Genomic DNA, 21,315 nt, shown 5'->3' with positions numbered 1-21,315 from the left:
GAATTCCCTATTTGATTTCATGGCGACTATCTTATAATGATGGCCTCTAGTTTTGCTCTTCCCCACAAGTGGAAATGCACTCTCTGCATCCACTCTATCAAAACCTTCCATAAAGACCTCGATTAGGTCACCCCCCTCAGCCTTCTCCTTTCAAGAGAAAAGAGCCCCAGCCTGTTCATCCTTTCCTTATAGGTATAACCTCAGAGTTCTGGTATCATCCTTGTAAATCTTCTCTGCATCCTCTCCAGTGCCTCTATATCCTTTTTATAATATGGCGACCAGAACTGTACGCAGTACTCCAAGTGTGGTCTAACCGAGGTTCGATTCAAGTTTAGCATAACTTCACTACTTTTCAATTCTATCCCTCTAGAAATAAACCCCAGTGAAGATGTGGGAGGGGGAGGAAGAGGGTGTTGGGCAGTGTCTTAGTAGTGCAGAGGATACAAGAGAGGAAAGATCAGAGAAACAATGAATATAGTCAGACCAATAGCAGAAAGATAAGAAAGGGAATGAAGGACAGAGAGGAACAGGCAGGAAGTCTGAGCCTTTTGTATCAGAACACCATCCCATTTTGTCAATTCCTCTGTGCCTAATCAGAGAGCAACTCCTCTCTGGCGGTTAGTCTCCCAACACTGAAACCAAGCATGGTACAATCCTCACGGCCCCGTTCGTTACTCTTCCCATTTAAATGTGTTTTTACCTATTTAGCGGGAATAATGTTTTCTAGTGAGTTAGAGAACCTACTGTAGACCCAAGTCCTGACGGTCAAACAACAATTTGCATTTATATGGTGCCTTTTAACGGAGTAAAACATCTGCACCAAAAAATACAGCACCACAAAATCAGTTCAAAATTGGCCAAATTTGAACCTATTTAAATATTTGCCATTGACGTTTGGACACCTCCCCCCCCCTCACTTCCCAAAACACAAGATAACCAGCGCTACATTGTCACGTCTCATCCATAGAGTGTAGAAAAGGCTATGGCATTGCACTAAGCATGTGTCCTAACTACAGTGCAAGATTCCCTTTCCTAAGCGACAGCTAAACACTCATTTCTTCACTTAACATTACCACAGAAGACACCAAGGGTGCATTTACACTAGTGTCAGCACGAAACAGTTTTTGCTTTGCAGTGACACCGCAGTCATCAAATTCAATGGCAGTCTCCTCACTAAACATGTGCTCCGCCCCTGCGTTTTACACGGCACAACACTGCTTTTACAAGAATACACCCGCTACAGCACGTCGGCCGGCAGCTCCTCGGCGGGAAGCTCGCAGTCCGACTGGGAGGAGGGAGAGCGGGGCATGGTGGCCAGAGGCCGGACCGTGAGCGGGAGCAGGCCACCACATCGTGGAGCCGGCAACAGTGAGGAGGAGGCCGCGGTGACGGAGCGGCTGAGGGACATCGCGTTCCCACTGCCATTGGATGCCACTGAATTGACTTTTCTGAACATGGCGTTGGAGAATAACGACGTGTCTCTGAGCTTCCACAGCTTATTGTGGGAGTGATCAGGGAGTAAGCATTCCATTGTACTAGTTACATATGGCAAATAAAAAAATTGAAATTGATATTAACCTTCACCCCATCTTGCTCACCCAAGTCTTACCTTTTTGCTGTCTGTATCTCTTTTCGACACTGGTTTGGGTTTGGGCTCAGGTTTAGGTTTAATGTCCTGTAAAGATTTGTTTAAAGCAACATTTAGCGGGAGGTCTCAAGTCACAAGCCACACGGTACAACATCAACTGCAAACTAGTTGAGGCAGGGGGAAGCTGAGCTACATAAACCAGGAAGGCCCTCGGGTCGATCCCTGATGTCAGCCGGGACAGCAACAGGGGCTCGGCAATTAGCCTCACCACATCTGCGTTAGGCTAAAATAATGTTCGGCCATTGAAAACGCGGAGTCTAGACTGCGACGTCGGTTGTGTCCAAGTAACGCAGTGCAGACCTTGCCTGGTCCATGTGGCTAGGCCATCTCACTGGCTTCACTACAGACTTCACAAAAACCAGTTACAATATTGTTAGATGTTATTAGAGGTTAAGCACTGTAACTACAGTAACATGATGTCAATCATGGAATTGAGAGGGGGGTTAATTGCTGACAAACTATTTCTTACCGGAGTCACTTTTTCAAATGGCTTTGGTTGGTCGAAGAATTTTAATTGCAGCTGAAAAAGAATTCAGATAGGAAGTAGGTACTCAAGAATTGTCAAGAACAACTTGCATTTATATAGCGCCTTTAATGTCGTAAAACATCCCAAGGCACTTCACAAGAGATTTATCAAACAGAGGGTTCACAACACAGGGGTACACGAGTTTAGTTTAAAAAAAAACCATTTGTATAGGAAACATCAATCTCTACTTTATCCGTATATAATACTATACTTTGGTCTCCATAGTTAAGGAAGGATATACTTGCATTGGAGGCAGTGCAGAGAAGGTTCAGTCGGTTGATTCCTGGGATGAAGGGGTTGACGTATGATGAAAGGTTGGGCCTATACTCATTGGAGTTTAGAAGAATGAGAGGTGATCTTATTGAAACATATTAAGATTCTGAGGGGGATTGACAGGGTGGATGCTGAGAGGATGTTTCCCCTAGTGGGGGTATCTAGAACTAGGGGGTATAGTTTCAGAATAAGGGGTCGCCCATTTAAGACGGAGATGAGGAGGAATTTCTTCTCTCAGAGGGTCGTGAATCTTTGGAATTCTCTATCCCAGAGAGCTGAGGAGGCGGAGCCATTGAAGATATTCAAGGCGGAGATTGACAGACATTTAAACTACAGGGGAGTGTGGGGAGAGCACGGGAAAGTGCTGTTGAGGCCAAGATTGGATCAGCCATGATCTTATTGAATGGCGGAGCAGGCTCGAGGGGCCGACTCCTGCTCCTGCTTCTTATGTTCTTATACTATGGGCAGTGCTCCTCTGAACCAGAGTCCTTTGCTACTTCGAAGCCATCCTATAATGCTCTTCCTCCCCTCAGCACCCTCGCTATGTGGAAAACAAGAAAGACTTGCCCTTACATTAACTCATCCTTTCCCGGGTTCCCAGCTGTCAAACTGCCTCCTATAATTTTCAGGCTTCTACAATCCAAACGTGCGGTCAGCTAACCAAGTTAATCTCGTTGGCTCTACTCCAGAGATGCCAACTTGTCAGACGTAATACGGAGACTCCGAGTTTCTCCATTAACTCTGGCTGTTGGAATTTGGTCCGAAACTTGTGAGCAGATTCACACAGCCAGAGTTGAAACACTTAAATGCGTTGAACGTTTTTCTCAAACATGCCGGATTTATCCCACACTAGTTTTGTATTTAATCTGCAGCACTGCCGAAATCATTTTCTCTCATCCACATTGACTACTAGCTCTTGACATCCAAGAAGCTCAGGTTAATGTCTTACCTGAAGTGCGGCGTATCTCACAATGTCAATATAGCGCGGGACATATTCACTAGAGTTTAGAAGAATGAGAGGGGATCTCATTGAAACTTATAAAATTCTAACAGGACTAGACAGACTAGATGCAGGAAGGGTGTTCCCGATGGCGGGGAGTCCAGAACCAGGGGTCAGAGTCTAAGGATAAGGGGTAAGCCATTTAGGACTGAGATGAGGAGGAATTTCTTCACCCAGAGAGTGGTGAACCTGTGGAATTCTCTACCACAGAAGGCAGTTGAGGCCAATTCATTAAATATATTCAAGAAGGAGTTAGATTTATTTCTTGAGGCTAAAGGGATATGGGGAGAAAGCAGGGACAGGGTACTGAATTTGGATGATCAGCCATGATCTCATTGAATGGTGGAGCAGGCTCGAGGGGCCGAATGGCCTACTCCTGCTCCTATCTTCTAGGTTTCTATGACTCGAACCTACCAGCTCTGATCCAGAGACTGGAGTACGACAAACCAAGCAAAAGTGACCCCACCGCCTAGAAAGCACCGCACTGGACAAATGCTGACCACATTCACATGACATTCCTCTGTCCATTATTTTACCATATGGGGGGTGGGGGGGCAGCAAATAAATTTTAAACAGGTTAAAGGCTCAGTAAAAGTAGCGGATGAGGAGGGCGGGAAACTGAATGAGTTCATCTTACACTAAACACCGCCAACAATAATTCCTAGGCTCGGATTGTAAAACCTGGTCCAGATTTCGAATGCGAAGCTGCCTACCTGCTCATTAAAGCCGTTTTTTTGACACGCAATGGGGCTGTATCGATGCAGTATGTAATGCCCACTTCCATCTTTTTGCTCCTCTGTGTCAGAGCCAAAGTATTTTGCCGCCGTCTTGTTCTACAGGAGGGAACACACGAATTATTACAGCAAAGAAATACACTGGGATTCTCTCGCGCACACACACACACAATTTCCTCCCTTTTCCAGCTCTCGCGACATCGCTGACTCTTGCTGGGGTACAGTACCACTGGCAGCCTTCCGGTACCGTGTCCATGTAGCCATTCCGTGCGAGGTCTGGCCAGCTATTCATTTAAAAAAAAAAAAAAAAGAACAAAGCTGGAAAAATATTAAATATTGGGCCAGATATTCGGGTCGGGAGCTTCCCGCGGGTGCAAGCCTCCGACCTGCACTTAACTTGCGCGCCGGCCGTTGAGCTGTGGGCCCCCGTGGGATTCCGATCCTGGGCCTCCTCCAACTGCCGGCGCGCAGTGCTTGCGTATCCCAGGGGCGCAGTTAGTTCGAAGCGTCCCCTGGGATCACGTGGGCCATGGAGAGCCAATCGTAGCAGGGAATGCTTCATTCATAAGTTTGGCAGGAAGATCTGTCAAATCTATGAATAGAGATCGGCCCCAAAACATCACAAAATCTTCAAATAAATTTTTTAAAAACATCACATTTTTAAAATAACAATTACATAAAATAACTATTTTAAACAATAATTTAAATTTTTGAAAAAATTAATTACAGTTTTTAAACGGGGCTAAAAATAAACTTACCTTTCTTTAAAGTATTTAAAAATAACAAACCTGTGGAAAATATGTTTTAATTTTTACTTAATTCACCACTTATCTTGTTAAAAGCAGGCCTTGCGACTGCTTTTTAAACGCGTAGTTGCTGGAGACTTACCCTCCCGGAGAAACCTGTAAAAAAAAACGCAAGTTCCAGGCGTATGCGCTGCCTCTCCGGCGCACGCGTTCGACCTGCGAACCCCTTCCTTCAAGGGAACGGAAGTTCCGGTTTCCAGCGCATGCGCAGTGCATGCACGAAACCGGCACTTTCGTTGGCCCTACGCGCGAGTACCCAGCGCGTACTCACCCGTGGGGACCCGAAGTTCTGGCCCAATATTGCCCTGCTGTTCCCTGAACTACGCAGCTTAGAAATACTGCAATATGGATTTTCTACCACAAAGTGGCGCTGCACAGCACTTGGAGGATAAAATGATAGAATTATAGACTCGCGAATATGGGCTGGAAGCTGGTACTCAGATAAATACAGTGCCCACCACTTATAGCAGGCGGATTCATGCGAGCGTCATTTGCCCGATAAAATGCGGCAGTGTTAATAAATTTTTTTTAATCATTTTAATCCGTTAGTTGCCCTCGAGTGACTGCTGGGCAGAATTAGAATTTTAGTTTTCTGTAATTTCACTTCTTTCCTTGTGAAAATCTTCATCAGTGGCTTTGCCCATCATTAGTTTAAATGATATCATGTCAATGGGATGAAAATAAAAGTGTTACAGGAAAGCAGATTATTATCTGAACGGCAATAGATTGGGAGAAAGGGAAGTGCAACGAGACTTGGGTGTCATTGTGCACCAGTCGCTGAAGGTAAGCATGCAGGTGCAGCAGGCGGTTAAGAAGGCAAATGGTATGTCTTGCTGCAGTTGTACAGGGCCTTGGTGAGACCACACCTTGAGTATTGTGTGCAGTTTTGGTCGCCTTATCTGAGGAAGGACGTTCTTGCCATGGAGGGAGTGCAGCGAAGATTCACCAGACTGATACCTGGGATGGCAGGAATGAGGTATGAGGATTGGGTCGATTGGGCTTATACTCACTGGAGTTTAGAAGAATGAGAGGGGATCTCATTGAAACTTATAAAATTCTAACAGGACTAGACAGACTAGATGCAGGAAGGATGTTCCTGATGGCAGGGGAGTTCAGAACCAGGGATCACAGTCTAAGGATAAGGGGTCAGCCATTTAGGACAGAGATGAGGAGGAATTTCTTCACCCAGAGAGTGGTGAACCTGTGGAATTCTCTATCACAGAAGGCAGTAGAGGCCAATTCATTAAATATATTCAAGAAGGAGTTGGATATATTTCAAGGCTAAAGGGATCAAGGGATATGGGGAGAAAGCAGGGGCAGGGTACTGAGTTTGGATGATCAGCCATGATCACATTGAATGGCGGAGCAGGCTCGAGGGGCCGAATGGCCTACTCCTGCTCCTATCTTCTATGTTTCTATGTTAGTTGCCCTCGAGTGGCTGCTGGGCAGAATTAGTTTTCTGTAATTTCACTTTTTTCCTTGGGAAAATCTTCATCAGTGGCTTTGCCCATCATTAGTTTAAATCATATCAGCCGTAATGTCAATGGGATGAAAATAAAAAAGTTACTTTCGCAAAAGAATATTTTTTTGCCTCTAAAGACTGCCAGAGTGGACAGTAACTTGCATTTATATAGCGCCTTTTACAACCTCAGGACGTCCCAGATAATTTTTTTTTTTTTTTTTTTTTTAAAAAGGTGATTTTGGTTGAGGGATAAATATTGGCTCGGACCAATGTTTGCATTCATTTCTTTTTGGGTGCGCAGCCCCTTTAAGGGGCTGTTCGGCCCATTCAAAATACAGGAAACTCTTTTTTATCCGGCATCGACGGGACCGGCGTGGTGCCGGTTTATCAAAAAGTCCGGATTACAGAGGTATAGTTTAAAAGGTACGAGAGCGCCGTACACAGCAACAAATCCAGGCTTTCCTGTTGCTTAGCAACGTGTGCAGGAACTCCGGCCACAGACCAAGCGTCCCTGTTGCTTAGCAACAAGTGCACGAACCCCGGTTACACAGCCACAGATCCAGGAACGGCCACTAATTTGAAGTAAAACTTACCTGAACCTACTCCTGAATTTTGCTGGTTAACAGAGATTTCCGGTTGTTTAGGTGTCGGTAAATCGAGAGTTTCCTGTACCACGCATGAGCGGTTTTTCACATTGAAAAGCTGGTGAGCTGGCTGCACGGGAGGTCCAGAGAGCTGCGCGGCCATAGAACCCCCCCTACCCCTGCCCCCTCTGCTCTTTTCATTGGCTGTAAAGCGCTTTGGGACGTCTCGAGGTCGCGAAAGGCGTCGAGTCTTTTTTTTCTTCAAAATAGTGCTGCGGGATCCATTACGTCTGACTGAGGGGGCTTCGGTTTAATGCAGTCTGAAAGACGGCACCTCCGACAAGTAGGCACAGGTCCATACTAGTAAAAGGCAAATTTCGGCCTGACATCGGAGTTCTTCATGCAATGGAGTTATATATAGAGTGGTGGAGGTGAAAGCCCTGGAACCATTCAAGAAACAATTAGCTGCTGCAATGGGGAGACCTTTAGGGTCTTTGTGGATGGGTAAATTAGGGAGGGAAGAATGGGCCTCCTCATCCGTAACTGCCTTGCATAAGTTGTATGCAAATAACAGAGCAAGTTCGCTTCCCACTTCAAAACCACAAATGCTGGAGCGGCACAATAGGTCAAGCATTGTATGAAAAACAATACAACACAAGCCCTGCCGTGTTTTCACTATTCCCTCTGACCCCAAACGATCAGTCCTCAGCACAGGCCTGAGCTTCATCCGCTTACGGCCCCATCTCAATGAACTGAGAGCTCGGCATGACGCCGAGCTCTTTTTTCCGTCGCCTTCGTCTCCATACCCACTTCTTTGGCCAGGAGTCTTCCCCACCGCCCCGCGGACCCTTTCTCCCGTTTTCAGAACTCTCATTCTACCTGGACCCCTCCCTCTGGCCTCTTGCCCTCTCTAGGTCTTTTCATTGTTAACTGCCGGCGTGACATCGGCCATCTCCAGTTCTCTGCGCCCCTCACTCGCCCCAACCTACCTCCCTCTGAGCTTGCAGCACTCAGTTCTCTCCCATCCAACCCTAACATTGTCATTAAACCTGTTGTTGTTTGGAGAGCCGACCTCTACCGTGCGGAGGTTGAACGCCAACTCTCCGACACCTCCTCCTACACTCCCCCTGGACCATGACCCCACTATCAAGCCATTGTTTCCAACACTGTCTCTGACCACATCTCCTCTGGAGATCTTCCCTCCATGGCTGTCAACCTCATAGTCCCCCAACCCCACACAGCCCGCTTCTAACTCCTTCCCAAGATCCACAAACAGGACTGCCCTGGAAGACCCATCGTTTCAGCCTGTTCTTGCCCCACGGAGCTGATTTCTTCCTATCTCGACTCTATTTTTCTCCCCTTGTCCAGTCTCTTACCACCTATATTTGTGCCTCTTCCGACACCCTCCGCCACTATAACAGTTTCCAGTTTCCTGGCCCCAACCGTCTCCTTTTCACTAAGGACATCCAATCCCTCTACACTTCCATCCCCCACCAGGATTGCCTAAGGGCGCTCCACTTCTTCCTTGAACAGAAGCCCAACCAGTCCCCATCCACCACCACCCTCCTCCGCCTGGCTGAACTTGTTCACACATTGAACAACTTCTCCTTTGACTCCACTCACTTCCTCCAAATTAAAGGTGTTGCTATGGGAACCCGCATGGGCCCTAGCTATGAGTGCCTTTACATGGAATATGTGGAACACTTTGTTCCAGTTCTACTCAGGTGCCCTCCCTCACCTCTTTTTCCGGTACATTGATGACTGTATCGGTGCAGATTCCTGCTCTCGCCCTGAACTGGAAAATTTCATTCACTTTGCTTCCAATTTCCACCCTTCCCTCACCTTCACATGGTCCATCTCCGACTCTTCCCTTCCTCGACTTCTCTACCTCCATTTCTGGGTTTAGGCTATCGACAAACATCCACTATAAGCCCACTGACTCCCACGGCTACCTGAACTACACTTCCTCCCACCCAGCTTCCTGTAAGGACTCTATTCCATTCCCCCAGTTTCTCAGTCTCCGCCGCATCTGTTCTGACGATGCCACCTTCCATACCAGTGCTTCCGATATGTCTTCCTTTTTCCTCAACCGAGGATTCCCCTTGACCGTGTCTGACACGGCCCTTGACCGTGTCCGTTCCATTTCCCACACTTCTGCTCTCCCCCCTTCCCCTCCCTCCCAGAACCGCAATAGGGTTCCCCTTGTCCTCACCTTTCACCCCACCAGCCTCCACATTTAACGGATCATCCACCGCCATTTCCGCCACCTCCAGCATGATCCCATCATCAAACACATCTTCCCTTCCCCCCGCCCCCTTCAGCATTCCGAGAGGACCGCTCCCTCCACGACACTCTGATCCATTCCTCTATCGCCCCCAACACCCCTTCCCCTGGCACCTTCCCGTACAAGCGTAGGAAATGCAACACCTGCCCTTCCCACTGTCCAGGGCACCAAACACTCCTTTCCAGGTGAAAAAGCGATTTACTTGTACTTCTTGCAACTTAGTATACTGTGTTTGCTGCTCACGATGCGGTCTCCTCTACATTGGGGAGACCAAACACAGCCTTCCGTTCAGTCGGTAAGCGCGAACCTGAGCTTCCGGTTGCCTGTCACTTTAATTCTCCACTCCATTCCCACTCGGACCTCACCATCCTCGGCCTCTTGCACTGTTCCACTGAAGCTCAGCGTAAGCTCGAGGAACAGCACCTCATCTTTCGATTAGGCACTTTACAGCCCTCTGGACTCAACATCGAGTTCAACAATTTCAGACAATAACCTCAGCCCCTATATTCCCCCCCCCCCTTTTATTCCCCTCACATGTCAGCTGTCGATCATTCTGCCATCGCCATTTACACCTCATCTTGAGTCAGCTTTTGTTTCTTAACTTGTCCCAATATCATCTCCTTTTACCTTGCACCATCATCCCTTTTGTCTTTTAATCTCTCCTGCCTTCTAGCCCATCACTGACCTTCCCTTTGTTCGTTCCTCCACTCCCCACTTTCTCTGCCCCACACTTGCTTAAAAGTCTGTTAGACACCTCTAACTTTTTCCAGTTCTGACAAAGGGCCATCGACCAGAAATGTTCACTCTTTTGCTCTCTCCACGATGCTGCCTGACCTGCTGAGTGTTTCCAGCATTTTCTGTTGTTATCATAGAAACATAGAAGATATGAGCAGGAGTAGGCCATTCGGCCCCTCGAGCCTGCTCCGCCATTCAATGCGATCATGGCTGATCATCCAAACTCAGTACCCTGTCCCTGCTTTCTCCCCATATCCCTTGATCCCTTTAGCCTCAAGAAATATATCTAACTCCTTCTTGAATATATTTAATGAATTGGCCTCCACTGCCTTCTGTGGTAGAGAATTCCACAGGTTCACCACTCTCTGGGTGAAGAAATTCCTCCTCATCTCTGTCCTAAATGGCTTACCCCTTATCCTTAGACTGTGACCCCTGGTTCTGGACTCCCCGGCCATCAGGAACATCCTTCCTGCATCTAGTCTGTCCAGTCCTGTTAGAATTTTATAAGTTTCAATGAGATCCCCTCTGATTCTTCTAAACTCTAGCCTAATCGACCCAATCTCTCTTCATATGTCATTCCTGCCATCCCAGTATCAGTCTGGTGAATCTTCGCTGCACTCCTTCCATGGCAAGAACATCCTTCCTCAGATAAGGCGACCAAAACTGCACACAATACTCAAGGTGTGGTCTCACCAAGGCCCTGTACAACTGCAGCAAGACATCCTTGCTCCTGTACTCAAACCCTCTCGCTATGAAGGCCAACATACCATTTGCCTTCTTAACCGCTTGCTGCACCTGCATGCTTACCTTCAGCGACTGGTACACAAGGACACCCAGGTCTCGTTGCACTTCCCCTTCTCCTAATCTATTGCCGTTCAGATAATAATCTGCCTTCATGTTTTTGCCACCAAAGTGGATAACCTCGCATTTATCCACATTATACTGCATCTGCCATGCATCTGCCCAATCACCCAACCTGTCCAAATCATACTGGAGTTTCTCGGCATCCTCCTCACAGCACACACGCCCACCCAGCTTTGTGTCGTCTGCAAACTTGGAGATATTACATCTAGTTCCCTCGTCTAGATCATTAATATATATTGTGAATAGCTGGGGTCCTAGGACCGATCCCTGCAGTACCCCACTAGCCACTGCCTGCCACTCGGAAAAAGACCCGTTTATTCCAACTCTTTGCTTCCTGTCTGCCAACCAGTTCTCTATCCAAGTCAGTACCTTGCCCCCAATCCCATGTGCTTTAACTTTACACGCTACTCTCTAATGCGGGACCTTATCGAAAGCCTTCTGAAAGTCCAGATACACCATTATGAAAAAGAATAGATTAAATGTTGGGTGTAAGCCTAATCAATTCTGATGGTGGGAGATCTTATCCGGAATGCTAACCGTTCCCTTTCAGATGCGGACAGACTCGCTGTGTATTTTCAGCATTTTCTATTTTTATTTCACATTTACAGTTTTTCTTTTTAAAAACTGCTAAACATAAAACGCAGCTCGCGATTTTTTTTTTTCGTTTTAAAAATCCTGGGCTAACATCACTTACATTCACCGCAAAGAATTCATCGTAACAGCGTGAACTCCTCAAATACCACCCGATGCTCAGCTTTACTGTGGGGTCACAGTTCTCCGGTGTCCCTGGAAAACAAGAGAACAGTAATTGTTACCTGCCTCTGGGTGAGTATCATGGGTCTAAATTATTCAATCACCTTCCCCCCCACCTCCCCCCCTCCTCCCCAAAGAGCACGATCTTCACAACTGGGAAAGGCTTGGGCTTTACTGGGACTTGGCAAGGGTGCGTTTCAGGATGTCGTGAAGCTGCGATACATCCTGGGAAAGTAAGCTCTCAAAATTATTTCTGCTACTGCTTTAAGAAAGGTTTTGGATCAGGGCGGGGGAGAAGGAGTGCATAATGGCCACTGATCAATGAGGAAAAGCATTAGCCATAAAGACATAGGAACATAAGAAATAGGTGTAGGAATAGGCCACTCGGCCCCTCGAGCCTGCTCCGCCATTCAATAAGATCATGGCTGATCTTGGGCTCAAAGCCACTTCGCTGCCCGCTCCCCATAACCCTTCACCCCCTTATCTTGCAAAAATCTATCTCCACCTTAAATGTATTTAATGAGACAGCCTCCACAGCTCTCTGGGGCAGAGAATTCTACAGATTTACGACCCTCTGAAGAAATTCCTTATTTCAGTTCTAAAAGGGCGACCCTTTATTCTGAGACTGTGCCCCCGAGTTCTAGATTTCCCCACGAGGGGAAACACCCTCTCTGCATCTACCTTGTCGAGCCCCCTCAGTATCTTATGTTTCAGTAAGATCACCTCTCATTCTTCTAAACTCCAATGAGTATAGGCCCAACCTGCTCAACCTTTCCTCATAAGACAACCCCTCATCTCTGGAATTAACCTAATGAATCGTCTCTGAACTGCCTGAATGCAAGTATATCCTTCCTTAAATAAGGAGGCCAAAACTGTATGCAGTTCTCAAGGTGCAGTCTCACCAATACCCTGTACAGTTGTAGCAGGACTTCCCTGCTTTTATACTCCAACCCCCTTGAAATAAAGGCCAAGATTCAATTTGCCTTTTTGATTACTTGCTGTACCTGCATGCTAACTTTTTTGTGTTTCTTGCACAAGGACCCCCAGGTCCCTCTGAACTGTAGCATTTTGCAATCTCTCGCCATTAAATAATAATTTGTTTTATTTTTCCTGCCAAATAACCTTGCACTTTCCCACATTATACTCCATTGCCAAATGTTTGCCCACTCACTTAGCCTGTCTATATACCTTTGCAGATTCTTTTGAGTCCTCTGCACAACTTGCTTTCCCACCCATCTTTGTATCATCCGCAAACTTGGCTACATTACACTCAGTCCCTTCATCCAAGTCATTAATGTAGATTGTAAATAGCGGAAGCCCCAGCACCGATCCCTGTGGCACCCCACTAGGTGCCGTTTGTCAACCGGAAAATGACCCATTTATCCCGACTCTCTGCTTTCTAATAGTTAGCCAATTCTCTATCTGTGCTAATATATTACCCCCAACCCGTGAGACTGGGAAGCTTCCAGCTTCAGTGTCTGCTGATCCCAGCCAGGATGACATGACAAACTGCCTCAGCGAGTCCTGGGAGAGGAGAGCAATCTACCAGGTCCCGGACCCGACGGTTACTGGTGGGGACCCCGGGCTGCAGGAGCCAGTGCAATGGTTGATAAGATGTCAAAAATGAAAACGAAACGAGATACAATGAAAGCAGAAGGGCGCAGTGACCTTGCGTCCGATCACGGCAGCGTGATAAAGCAGCAAAATAAACAGTGGGACTTGGCCCCACAGTAGCACAGACTCAGACAAATAACTGGTACAAAAAAAAGGCATGGGCACTCAAAAATGTTTTATTTAAACAGGCAGAGCACATGAATGAAGGGTCACACTGTGTGCTTGGACTGCATGAAATAAAAATCTCCAGTTTTCCCAGTAAGGCAGCCAGATCCCAGAAAACAGGGTTTCAGCTACAGAGGAATGGACTTTTGTTTTAAAGAGAGGTTAATTAACTGGAGAAAGATGAGTGTTCAGGGCTAGGGCAGGGGGGAACCTTAGAGGAAGTTTGGGCCGGTGGGCTATGGGAAGGAAGGGAAGTGGCAGAGGCAGCTGATTGGATGGTCTCAATCTTAGTGACAAAGAAGTTCATGAGCTCCTCGTATTTGCTGTTGGTGAGGGTGGCGGAGACAGGGGAAGAGGGGTTTAAGAAGACGGTCTGTAGTAGGGAAAAGAAGCCGGGGATTATCTTTCCATTATAGGATGATCCTGGAATAGTGAGCAGTTTTGGCAGAGGAGAGCAGGACCCAATAGTGCTTTATGCGGTCCCAGACAGATGTGGCAGTGAATGACTAAACCAGCTGTTCGCCATATTCGTTCAAGTCTGCGACCCTTGGACTTAAGGGAGCGGAGATGAGGGCTGTACCAGGGGAAACGGCCAGGGTGAGAGAGTAACGGTTTTAATGGGGACTAGGGTGTCAAAGGTGGTGGTGAGGGTGTGGTTGAGCAGAGCGCTAGCTGCAGAAATGTCGTGGTGAATGGAGGGCCAAAGGCTGGACAGTTGGGATTTTGAAACTGCAGTTGTAAGTGAATTGGGAGAGGGTGTTTTTTCCCCCAAGGGCAGACACAGAAGGAAGTAGGGTTGGGACTGCACACAGCTCCCGCAAGAAAATAATTCTGCCCTTGTCTTGCCGCAGGACTTTCACTGTTCTCTGGTCACAAGTCCAGGCAGCTGAGCCGCTCCCAGAACTCCATTGTGCAAATGGATCATTGGAGGTACGATAGATGCCACGTCACCCTCCCATTTCCCCCCGCCTGTGGGAAGCAGCCAACTAATGCTGTCCTGCAGGCCCACTTCCTCCTTCCCAGGACGCTCGCAATGGAAAAGAGGAACGCAAAGTGCATGGAGATCAAGGGGGAAAGGTCTGCATCAGACTCTGCAGCACCACGGCTTCCGAGTTAAACCCAAAACAATCCAACCCCTCCCCCAACAACACGGCCATTCACCCCAACCCAGGGTGGAAGTCCAGCTACTCACATTTCAGGATAATGTAAGAATTGTTAAACAAAGTCTTCCACATTGGAAATAGAGTCTGTGACTGGTTCTGGAAAGAGATAAAACAAGAGGGAGTTATTTTTTTTTTGCCGCTTGCTAACCACCCCTCCAAAACTCTACTTAAAACATTGGAATGCGCTGCCTGAAAGGGTGCTGGAAGCAGATTCAATGGTAACTTTCAAAAAGGGATTTGAATGCATACTTGAAAAGGAAAAGATTCCAGGGCTTTTCAGAAAGAGCAGGGAGGAGTGGGACTAATAGGAGAGCTCTTTCAAAGAGCCAGCACAGGCACGCTGGGCCGAATGGCCTGTGACTGCGCTGTATGATTCTATCATTTATACAAATTATCAGGTGGGTCTCTAACTTCACTGAGCTCCGGAGGCTCTGTAAAACACGGCTCCAAACGGAACACCTCCGTTCAGTCCGTAAGGGTGACCCCGAGCTTCCGGTCGCCTGTCATTTTAATTCACCGCTCCATTCCCACTCGGACCTCACCGTCCTTGGCCTCTTGTATTGTTCCACGGAAGCTCAACATAAACGCGAGGAACAGCACCTCATCTTCTGATTAGGCACTCTGCAGCCTTCCGGACTCAATATCGAGTTCAACAATTTCAGATCATAACCTCGGCCCCTATTACATTTTTACTTATAATTTTTTTCCACCCCTTTGTTTTGGGACCTCCTTTCCACCACCCCACCCCACCCCCCCCCCCCTTTCCTTTTGTTTCTCTCCCCCACCTGGCAGCTGTCTCCTATCCTGCCAGTACACTTCACACCTAATCTCAGCTGCCTTTTGTCTCCACCGGCCTATTACCATCTCGTCTGGCTTCGAATACCTTTTATTGTCTCTTTTGTTCGATCGCAGCCTTGCCTTCGATCTATTTTCTTTTCTTTTCAGTTTTGAAGAAGGGTTTCGACCCGAAACGTCAACTCAAATTTCTCTCCACGGATGTTGCCTGACCTGCTGAGTTTTTCCAGCATTTTCTGTTGTTATTTCGGATTTCCAGCATCTGCAGTATTTTGCTATCGTACGAGATCTTTTTTTTCCTAACTTAACATACCCATTAACTTCTTGGTGCAAACCTCGGAGGAGATCAGCAGCCTGGATTTGTCACTAGTCCGATATTCTATTAAGGTGCTGACTCTTCTTCCACAGGAGCTTGCAGCTCATCAGTGCTTTAGCTGCGGCCATCCCTCAGAGGAGTCCAGACACCATGGTCGGCAGGATTGTTTGGGGGGGGGGGGGGGGGGGGGGGGGGTGGAGCCACCGCAGCCCGGCCCATCTGCACAAGTTCACGTCCCAGCAGGAGTTACCGGATAACGGTCATGAGCAGAAAAACCATGGTTAATTTTGGCCCTCCTTTGTCCAGGGCACTGAAGCTAGTTGCAGTACCCCCACCAGATAACTGTATGCAATTTTCCCTCTTTATTTTTTCCCCCGTGTGCACAGCCCATTCAAATTTTTGCGCATGCGCCGGTTTCTCCCACGTAAAAGCCGGCGTGCGGCCTGTGCGAGACTTCCAGACCGCTGCGTGGCCGGGGCAGCTTAACTGAATTGTTGACCATAGATAGAACCTAGGATCTTGTGACCTTTGTGGCCTAGTTACACACTGGTTTTAGCAATTGAACCATCCAGGGAGCTCTCCGTGTTTTATTTATAATGCTTATGCGCATAGAATGATACAGCACAGGAGGCGGCTATTCGGCCCATCGTGCCTGTGCCGACTCTATCAGAGCTCTCCTATTAGTCCCACTCCCCTGCTCTTTCCCCATAGCCCTGCAAGTTTCTCCTTTTCCAGTATTTATCCAATTCCCTTTTGAAAGTTACTCTTGGATCTGCTTCCACCGCCCTTTCAGGCAGCGCATTCCCGATCATACCAGCTCGTTGCATAATTTTTTTCCCTCAGTTCTGTGGCCAGTTGATCAGTGTAAAGGTTGATAATTAGAGGAACTTGGCCAATGAAGCAGTTAACGTAAGAATTTTATTTTAATTTCAAAAGACAGAACAGGCTGAGGCTCTTTTCTCTTGAAAAAGAGAAGGCTGAGGGCTGACCTAATGGAGGTGGTTAAAATTATGAAGGGGTTTGATGTTTCGACTTGTGGGGGGGGGAGTCCAAAACTAGGGCCATCGATATAAGATAGTCCCAGAACTATAATAAACCCAAAAGACTTCTTCACCCAGAGAGTGGCGAGAATGCGGAACTCTCTGCCACAAGGAGAAGTTGAGGCGAATGGCAGAGATGCCTTTAAGGGGAAACTAGATAAATGCACGAGAGAGAGGAAGGAATAGACGGTTATCAGATAGGGTTAGATGAAAAAGTGTGGGAGGAAGTTTGTGTGGAGCATAAACACTGGCACAGACCGGTTGGCCGGAATGGCCTGTTTCTGTGCTGCAATTATTCATCCTCGGGATAGAAACATAGAAAATAGGAGCAGGAGTAGGCCATTCGGCCCCTCGAGCCTGCTCCGCCATTCAATGCGATCATGGCTGATCATCCAAATTCAGTGCCCTGTCCCTGCCTTCTCCCCATATCCCTTGATCCCTTTAGCCTTAAGAAATATATCTAACTCCTTCTTGAATATATTTAATGAATTGGCCTCTACTGCCTTCTGTGGTAGAGAATTCCACAGGTTCACCACTCTCTGGGTGAAGAAATTCGCCCTCATCTCTGTCCTAAATGGCCTACCCCTTATCCTTAGACTGTGACTCCTGGTCTGGGCTCCCCGACCATCGGGAACATCCTTCCTGCATCTAGTCTGTCTAGTCCTGTTAGAATTTTATAAGTTTCAATGCGATCCCCTCTCATTCTTCTAAACTCCAGCGAGTATAAGCCCAATCGACCCAATCGCTCCTCATACGTCATTCCTGCCATCCCAGGTATCAGTCTGGTGAATCTTCGCTGCACTCCTTCCATGGCAAGAACATCCTTCCTCAGATAAGGCGACCAAAACTGCACACAATACTCAAGATGTGCTCTCACCAAGGCCCTGTACAACTGCAGCAAGACATCCTTGTTCCTGTACTCAAACCCTCTCGCTACGAAGGCCAACATACCATTTGCCTTCTTAACCGCCTGCTGCACCTGCATGCTTACCTTCAGCGACTGGTGCACAAGGACACCCAGGTCTCGTTGCACTTCCCCTTCTCCCAATCTATTGCCATTCAGATAATAATCTGCCTTCTTGTTTTTGACACCAAAGTGGATAACCTCGCATTTATCCACGTTATATTGCATCTGCCATGCTTCTGCCCAATCACCCAACCTGTCCAAATCATACTGGAGTTTCTCGGCATCCTCCTCACAGCACACACGCCCACCCAGCTTTGTGTCGTCTGCAAACTTGGACAGTGATGTGGACATCACTGGCAAGGCGGGCTGTTACTGCCTGTTCCGAGTTGCCCTGTGAAGGTGGTGGGGGCAACTGTGATACAACTGACTGGATAGGCCACTTCGGAGGACAGGTTAGAGTCAATCACTTTGGGTAAGGGCAAGGACGGCAGGTTTCCTTCCCGAAAAGGGACATCAGTGAACCAGTTGGGTTTTACAACAATACAACAGCTTCATGGTCACTTTTGCCGGAACCAGATTTTTTCCCCCAGATTTTAAAAAAACGGAATTCAAATTCTCAACCTGCCACGGTGGGATTTTGAACTCCGAATGATTAGTCCAGTAACATGACCACTACACTATCGCACCCATGCTTAAAACAGGAGACAGATATCACCCCCAACCCAACTCTGTCCACTCAAGGCTTCTTGCATGAGCCTAGGCAGTGCGCGCAGGCTATTCAACTGTGGACCACGAGTGCCGAGCCACACGGAGCTGCACTGTCTTGCAGGAGTCTCTGGGCAGTGATAAGCAGTGGGAACCCTCGCTGATTTTACTCCTCCTCCACCACCAACACTCATCATCTTGACTCACACGTGAGGAATGATCACTTGTGTAAGGTCCTGGAGAGCAGCCAGCGCCCACAGAAAGATACTGACGCAGTCCGTGTCCATATGCAGCAAGACCTGGACAACATTCAGACTTGGGCTGACAAGTGGCAAGTAACATTCGCACCACACAAGTGCCAGGCAATGACCATCTCCAACAAGTGAGACTCTAACCATCTCCCCTTGACATTCAATGGCATTACCATCGCTGAATCCCCCACTATCAACATCCTGGGGGTCACCATTGATCAGAAACTGAACTGGACCAGCCATATAAATACTGTGGCTACAAGAGCAGGCCAGAGGCTGGGAATTCTGTGGCAAGTGTCTCACCTCCTGACTCCCCAAAGCCTTTCCACCATCTACAAGGCACAAGTCAGGAGTGTGATGGAATACTCTCCACTTGCCTGGATGAGTGCAGCTCCAACAACACTCAAGAAGCTCGACACCATTCAGGATAAAGCAGCCCGCTTGATTGGCACCCCATCCACCACCTTCAACATTCACTCCCTCCACCACCGGCGCACCGTGGCTGCAGTGTGTACCATCTACAAGATGCACTGCAGCAACTCGCCAAAGCTCCTTCAACAGCACCTTCCAAACCCGCGACCTCTACCACTTAGAAGGACAAGGGCAGCAGATGCATGGGAACATCACCACCTACAAGTTCCCCTCCAAGCCACACAGCATCCTGACTTGGACCTGTATCGCCGTTCCTTCACTGTCGCTGGGCCAAAATCCTGGAACTCACTTCCTAACAGCATTGTGGGTGTACCTACACCATATGGACTGCAGCGGTTCAAGAAGGTGGCTCACCACCATCTTCTCAAGGGTAATTAGGGATGGGCACTAAATGCAGGCCTAGCCAGCGACGCCCACATCCCATCAATTAATTTTAAAAAAAAATTTACTTTTTAAAAAAAATAAAAGTGCAGCAAGAAGTCAGTGACAGAGATCGATAGATATTAAGGGAACCCAGGGATATGGGGATAGTGCAGGAAAGTGGAGTTGAGGTAGAAGATCAGCCATGAATGGTGGAGCAGGCTCGAGGGGCCGAATGGCCTGCTCCTAGTTCTTATGTCCTTGAGGAAGGGGGAAAGCAAACATTTTTACAAAAAGGCAATGATTATACTTGCATAATTACTGCAGAAAATGCAGATAATTGCTTTTGTCTGTTGCACTGACACAGGAATGTACAGTACTGTATGCAGCAAGTCAAACTGCACTGTATATGTGCAGATGGATATAGGAAGCATTTCCCAAAAATGCAAATTGGGAAGGAAAATATGGCGAAGCAAATACTCCACAGAATCACAGAAACCCCACAGTGCAGATAGAGGCCATTTCGGCCCATCGAGCCTGCACCGACACATATCCCACCCGATCCCCGTAACCCCTACACCAACACATATCCCACCCTATCCCCGTAACCCCACGTATTTAATCCCCCTAACACTAAGGGTCAATTTATCATAGCCAATCAACCTAACCCGCACATCTTTGGACTGTGGGAGGAAACCGGAGCACCCAGAGGAAACCCATGCAAACACGGGGAGAATGTGCAAACACCACACAGTCACCCGAGGCCGGATTCGAACCCGGGTCCCTGGCGCTGTGAGGCAACAGTGCTAACCACTATGCCACTGTGCTGCCAATTTTTGCTAAGAACTCGCAAGCAGCACCCAAGGTCAGGCAACACTCCTCGCTGCACTGTGCTGCAATCCTCATAAAAACCAAAGTTATTGCTGATCTATAGCTCTGACGGGCTCAATGAAACAGAATCAAAATGGTCTTTCCTCATTTTAAGCTCTTCGAGTTCTTAACCACAGGGGCAGTAAAAACCACAAGACCTGAAACACACTATGTAGAATCTGCCGTAAAGCACGCTGGGAGTCAGCTACACGAGAGCACAGCAGTAATTGTGCATCCTCCCAGATGAATCCAGATGTGCACAGACTGCGTTGTCACTGCTCTTTTTTTTTAATTTAGTGAAGATTGAGAAGTTTACTGGCACCATCTTTCATTTTAAGCACTGGTAACACATTCCAGAGGCCGACATGGTCGCAAAGAATTGTCTGAAAGGAGCGCCAGTCATGGAGGTTTCTGCTTCCATTTCTTAGAAATGGGGGGATTCTAAAAGCATCCCAACTGCACATTGGAGTGCTGAGAGTTAAAGGGGAGAGTGAGGTGGGAGAAATTAAAATACAGAGAATTATTTAAAGGAAAAATACTCCCTTTGGTAAATAGAAACATAGAAAAATAGGAGCAGGAGTCGGCCATTCGAGCCTGCTCCGCCATTCAATATGATCATGGCTGATCCTCTATCTCAATACCATATTCCTGCTCTCTCCCCATACCCCTTGATGCCTTTTGTGTCTAGAAATCTATCTATCTCCTTCTTAAATATATTCAGTGACTTGGCCTCCACAGCCTTCTGTGGTAGAGAATTCCACTGGTTCACCACCTCTGAGTGAAGATATTTCTCCTCATCTCAGTCCTAAATGTCCTACACCGTATCCCGAGACTGTGGCCCCTCGTTCTAGACCCCTCAGCCAGGGGAAACATCCTCCCTGCATCCAGTCTGTCTAGCCCCGTCAGAATTTTATACGTTTCACTAGCCAGTGTGAAAATGAGGTTCGCAAACCAGGAATGGCTGCAATTTCATGCTTGAGGGAATGGGTGAAAGCCATGCCAAGGCTCCCACACCACCGATCATTAGC

At 47.6% G+C, this 21,315-nt stretch overlaps 1 protein-coding gene across 2 annotated transcripts in view; it reads right to left on the bottom strand.

The window, feature by feature from the left end:
- LOC147096841 (Golgi-pH regulating cation channel-like) overlaps positions 1 to 21,315 on the bottom strand; it is a 71,393-nt gene that overhangs the window by 45,344 nt on the left and 4,734 nt on the right. For both annotated transcript variants that reach the window (XM_085973523.1, XM_085973522.1), the window contains exons 2-6: positions 14,641 to 14,707; positions 11,611 to 11,702; positions 4,161 to 4,280; positions 2,118 to 2,168; positions 1,610 to 1,675 (exon numbers count right to left, since the gene is read on the bottom strand). In XM_085973523.1, the coding sequence (XP_085829649.1) occupies positions 1,610 to 1,675; positions 2,118 to 2,168; positions 4,161 to 4,280; positions 11,611 to 11,702; positions 14,641 to 14,707 (396 nt within the window). The remainder of the gene's footprint in view (positions 1 to 1,609; positions 1,676 to 2,117; positions 2,169 to 4,160; positions 4,281 to 11,610; positions 11,703 to 14,640; positions 14,708 to 21,315) is intronic.

Source organism: Somniosus microcephalus, chromosome 34 (genome assembly GCF_052327205.1).
Source record: "Somniosus microcephalus isolate GS21.2 chromosome 34, FLI_Smic_1.0, whole genome shotgun sequence".
NCBI lineage: Eukaryota > Metazoa > Chordata > Chondrichthyes > Squaliformes > Somniosidae > Somniosus > Somniosus microcephalus.
Note: the sequence above shows the minus strand (reverse complement) of the source record. Positions and strands in the feature narration are given on the sequence as shown.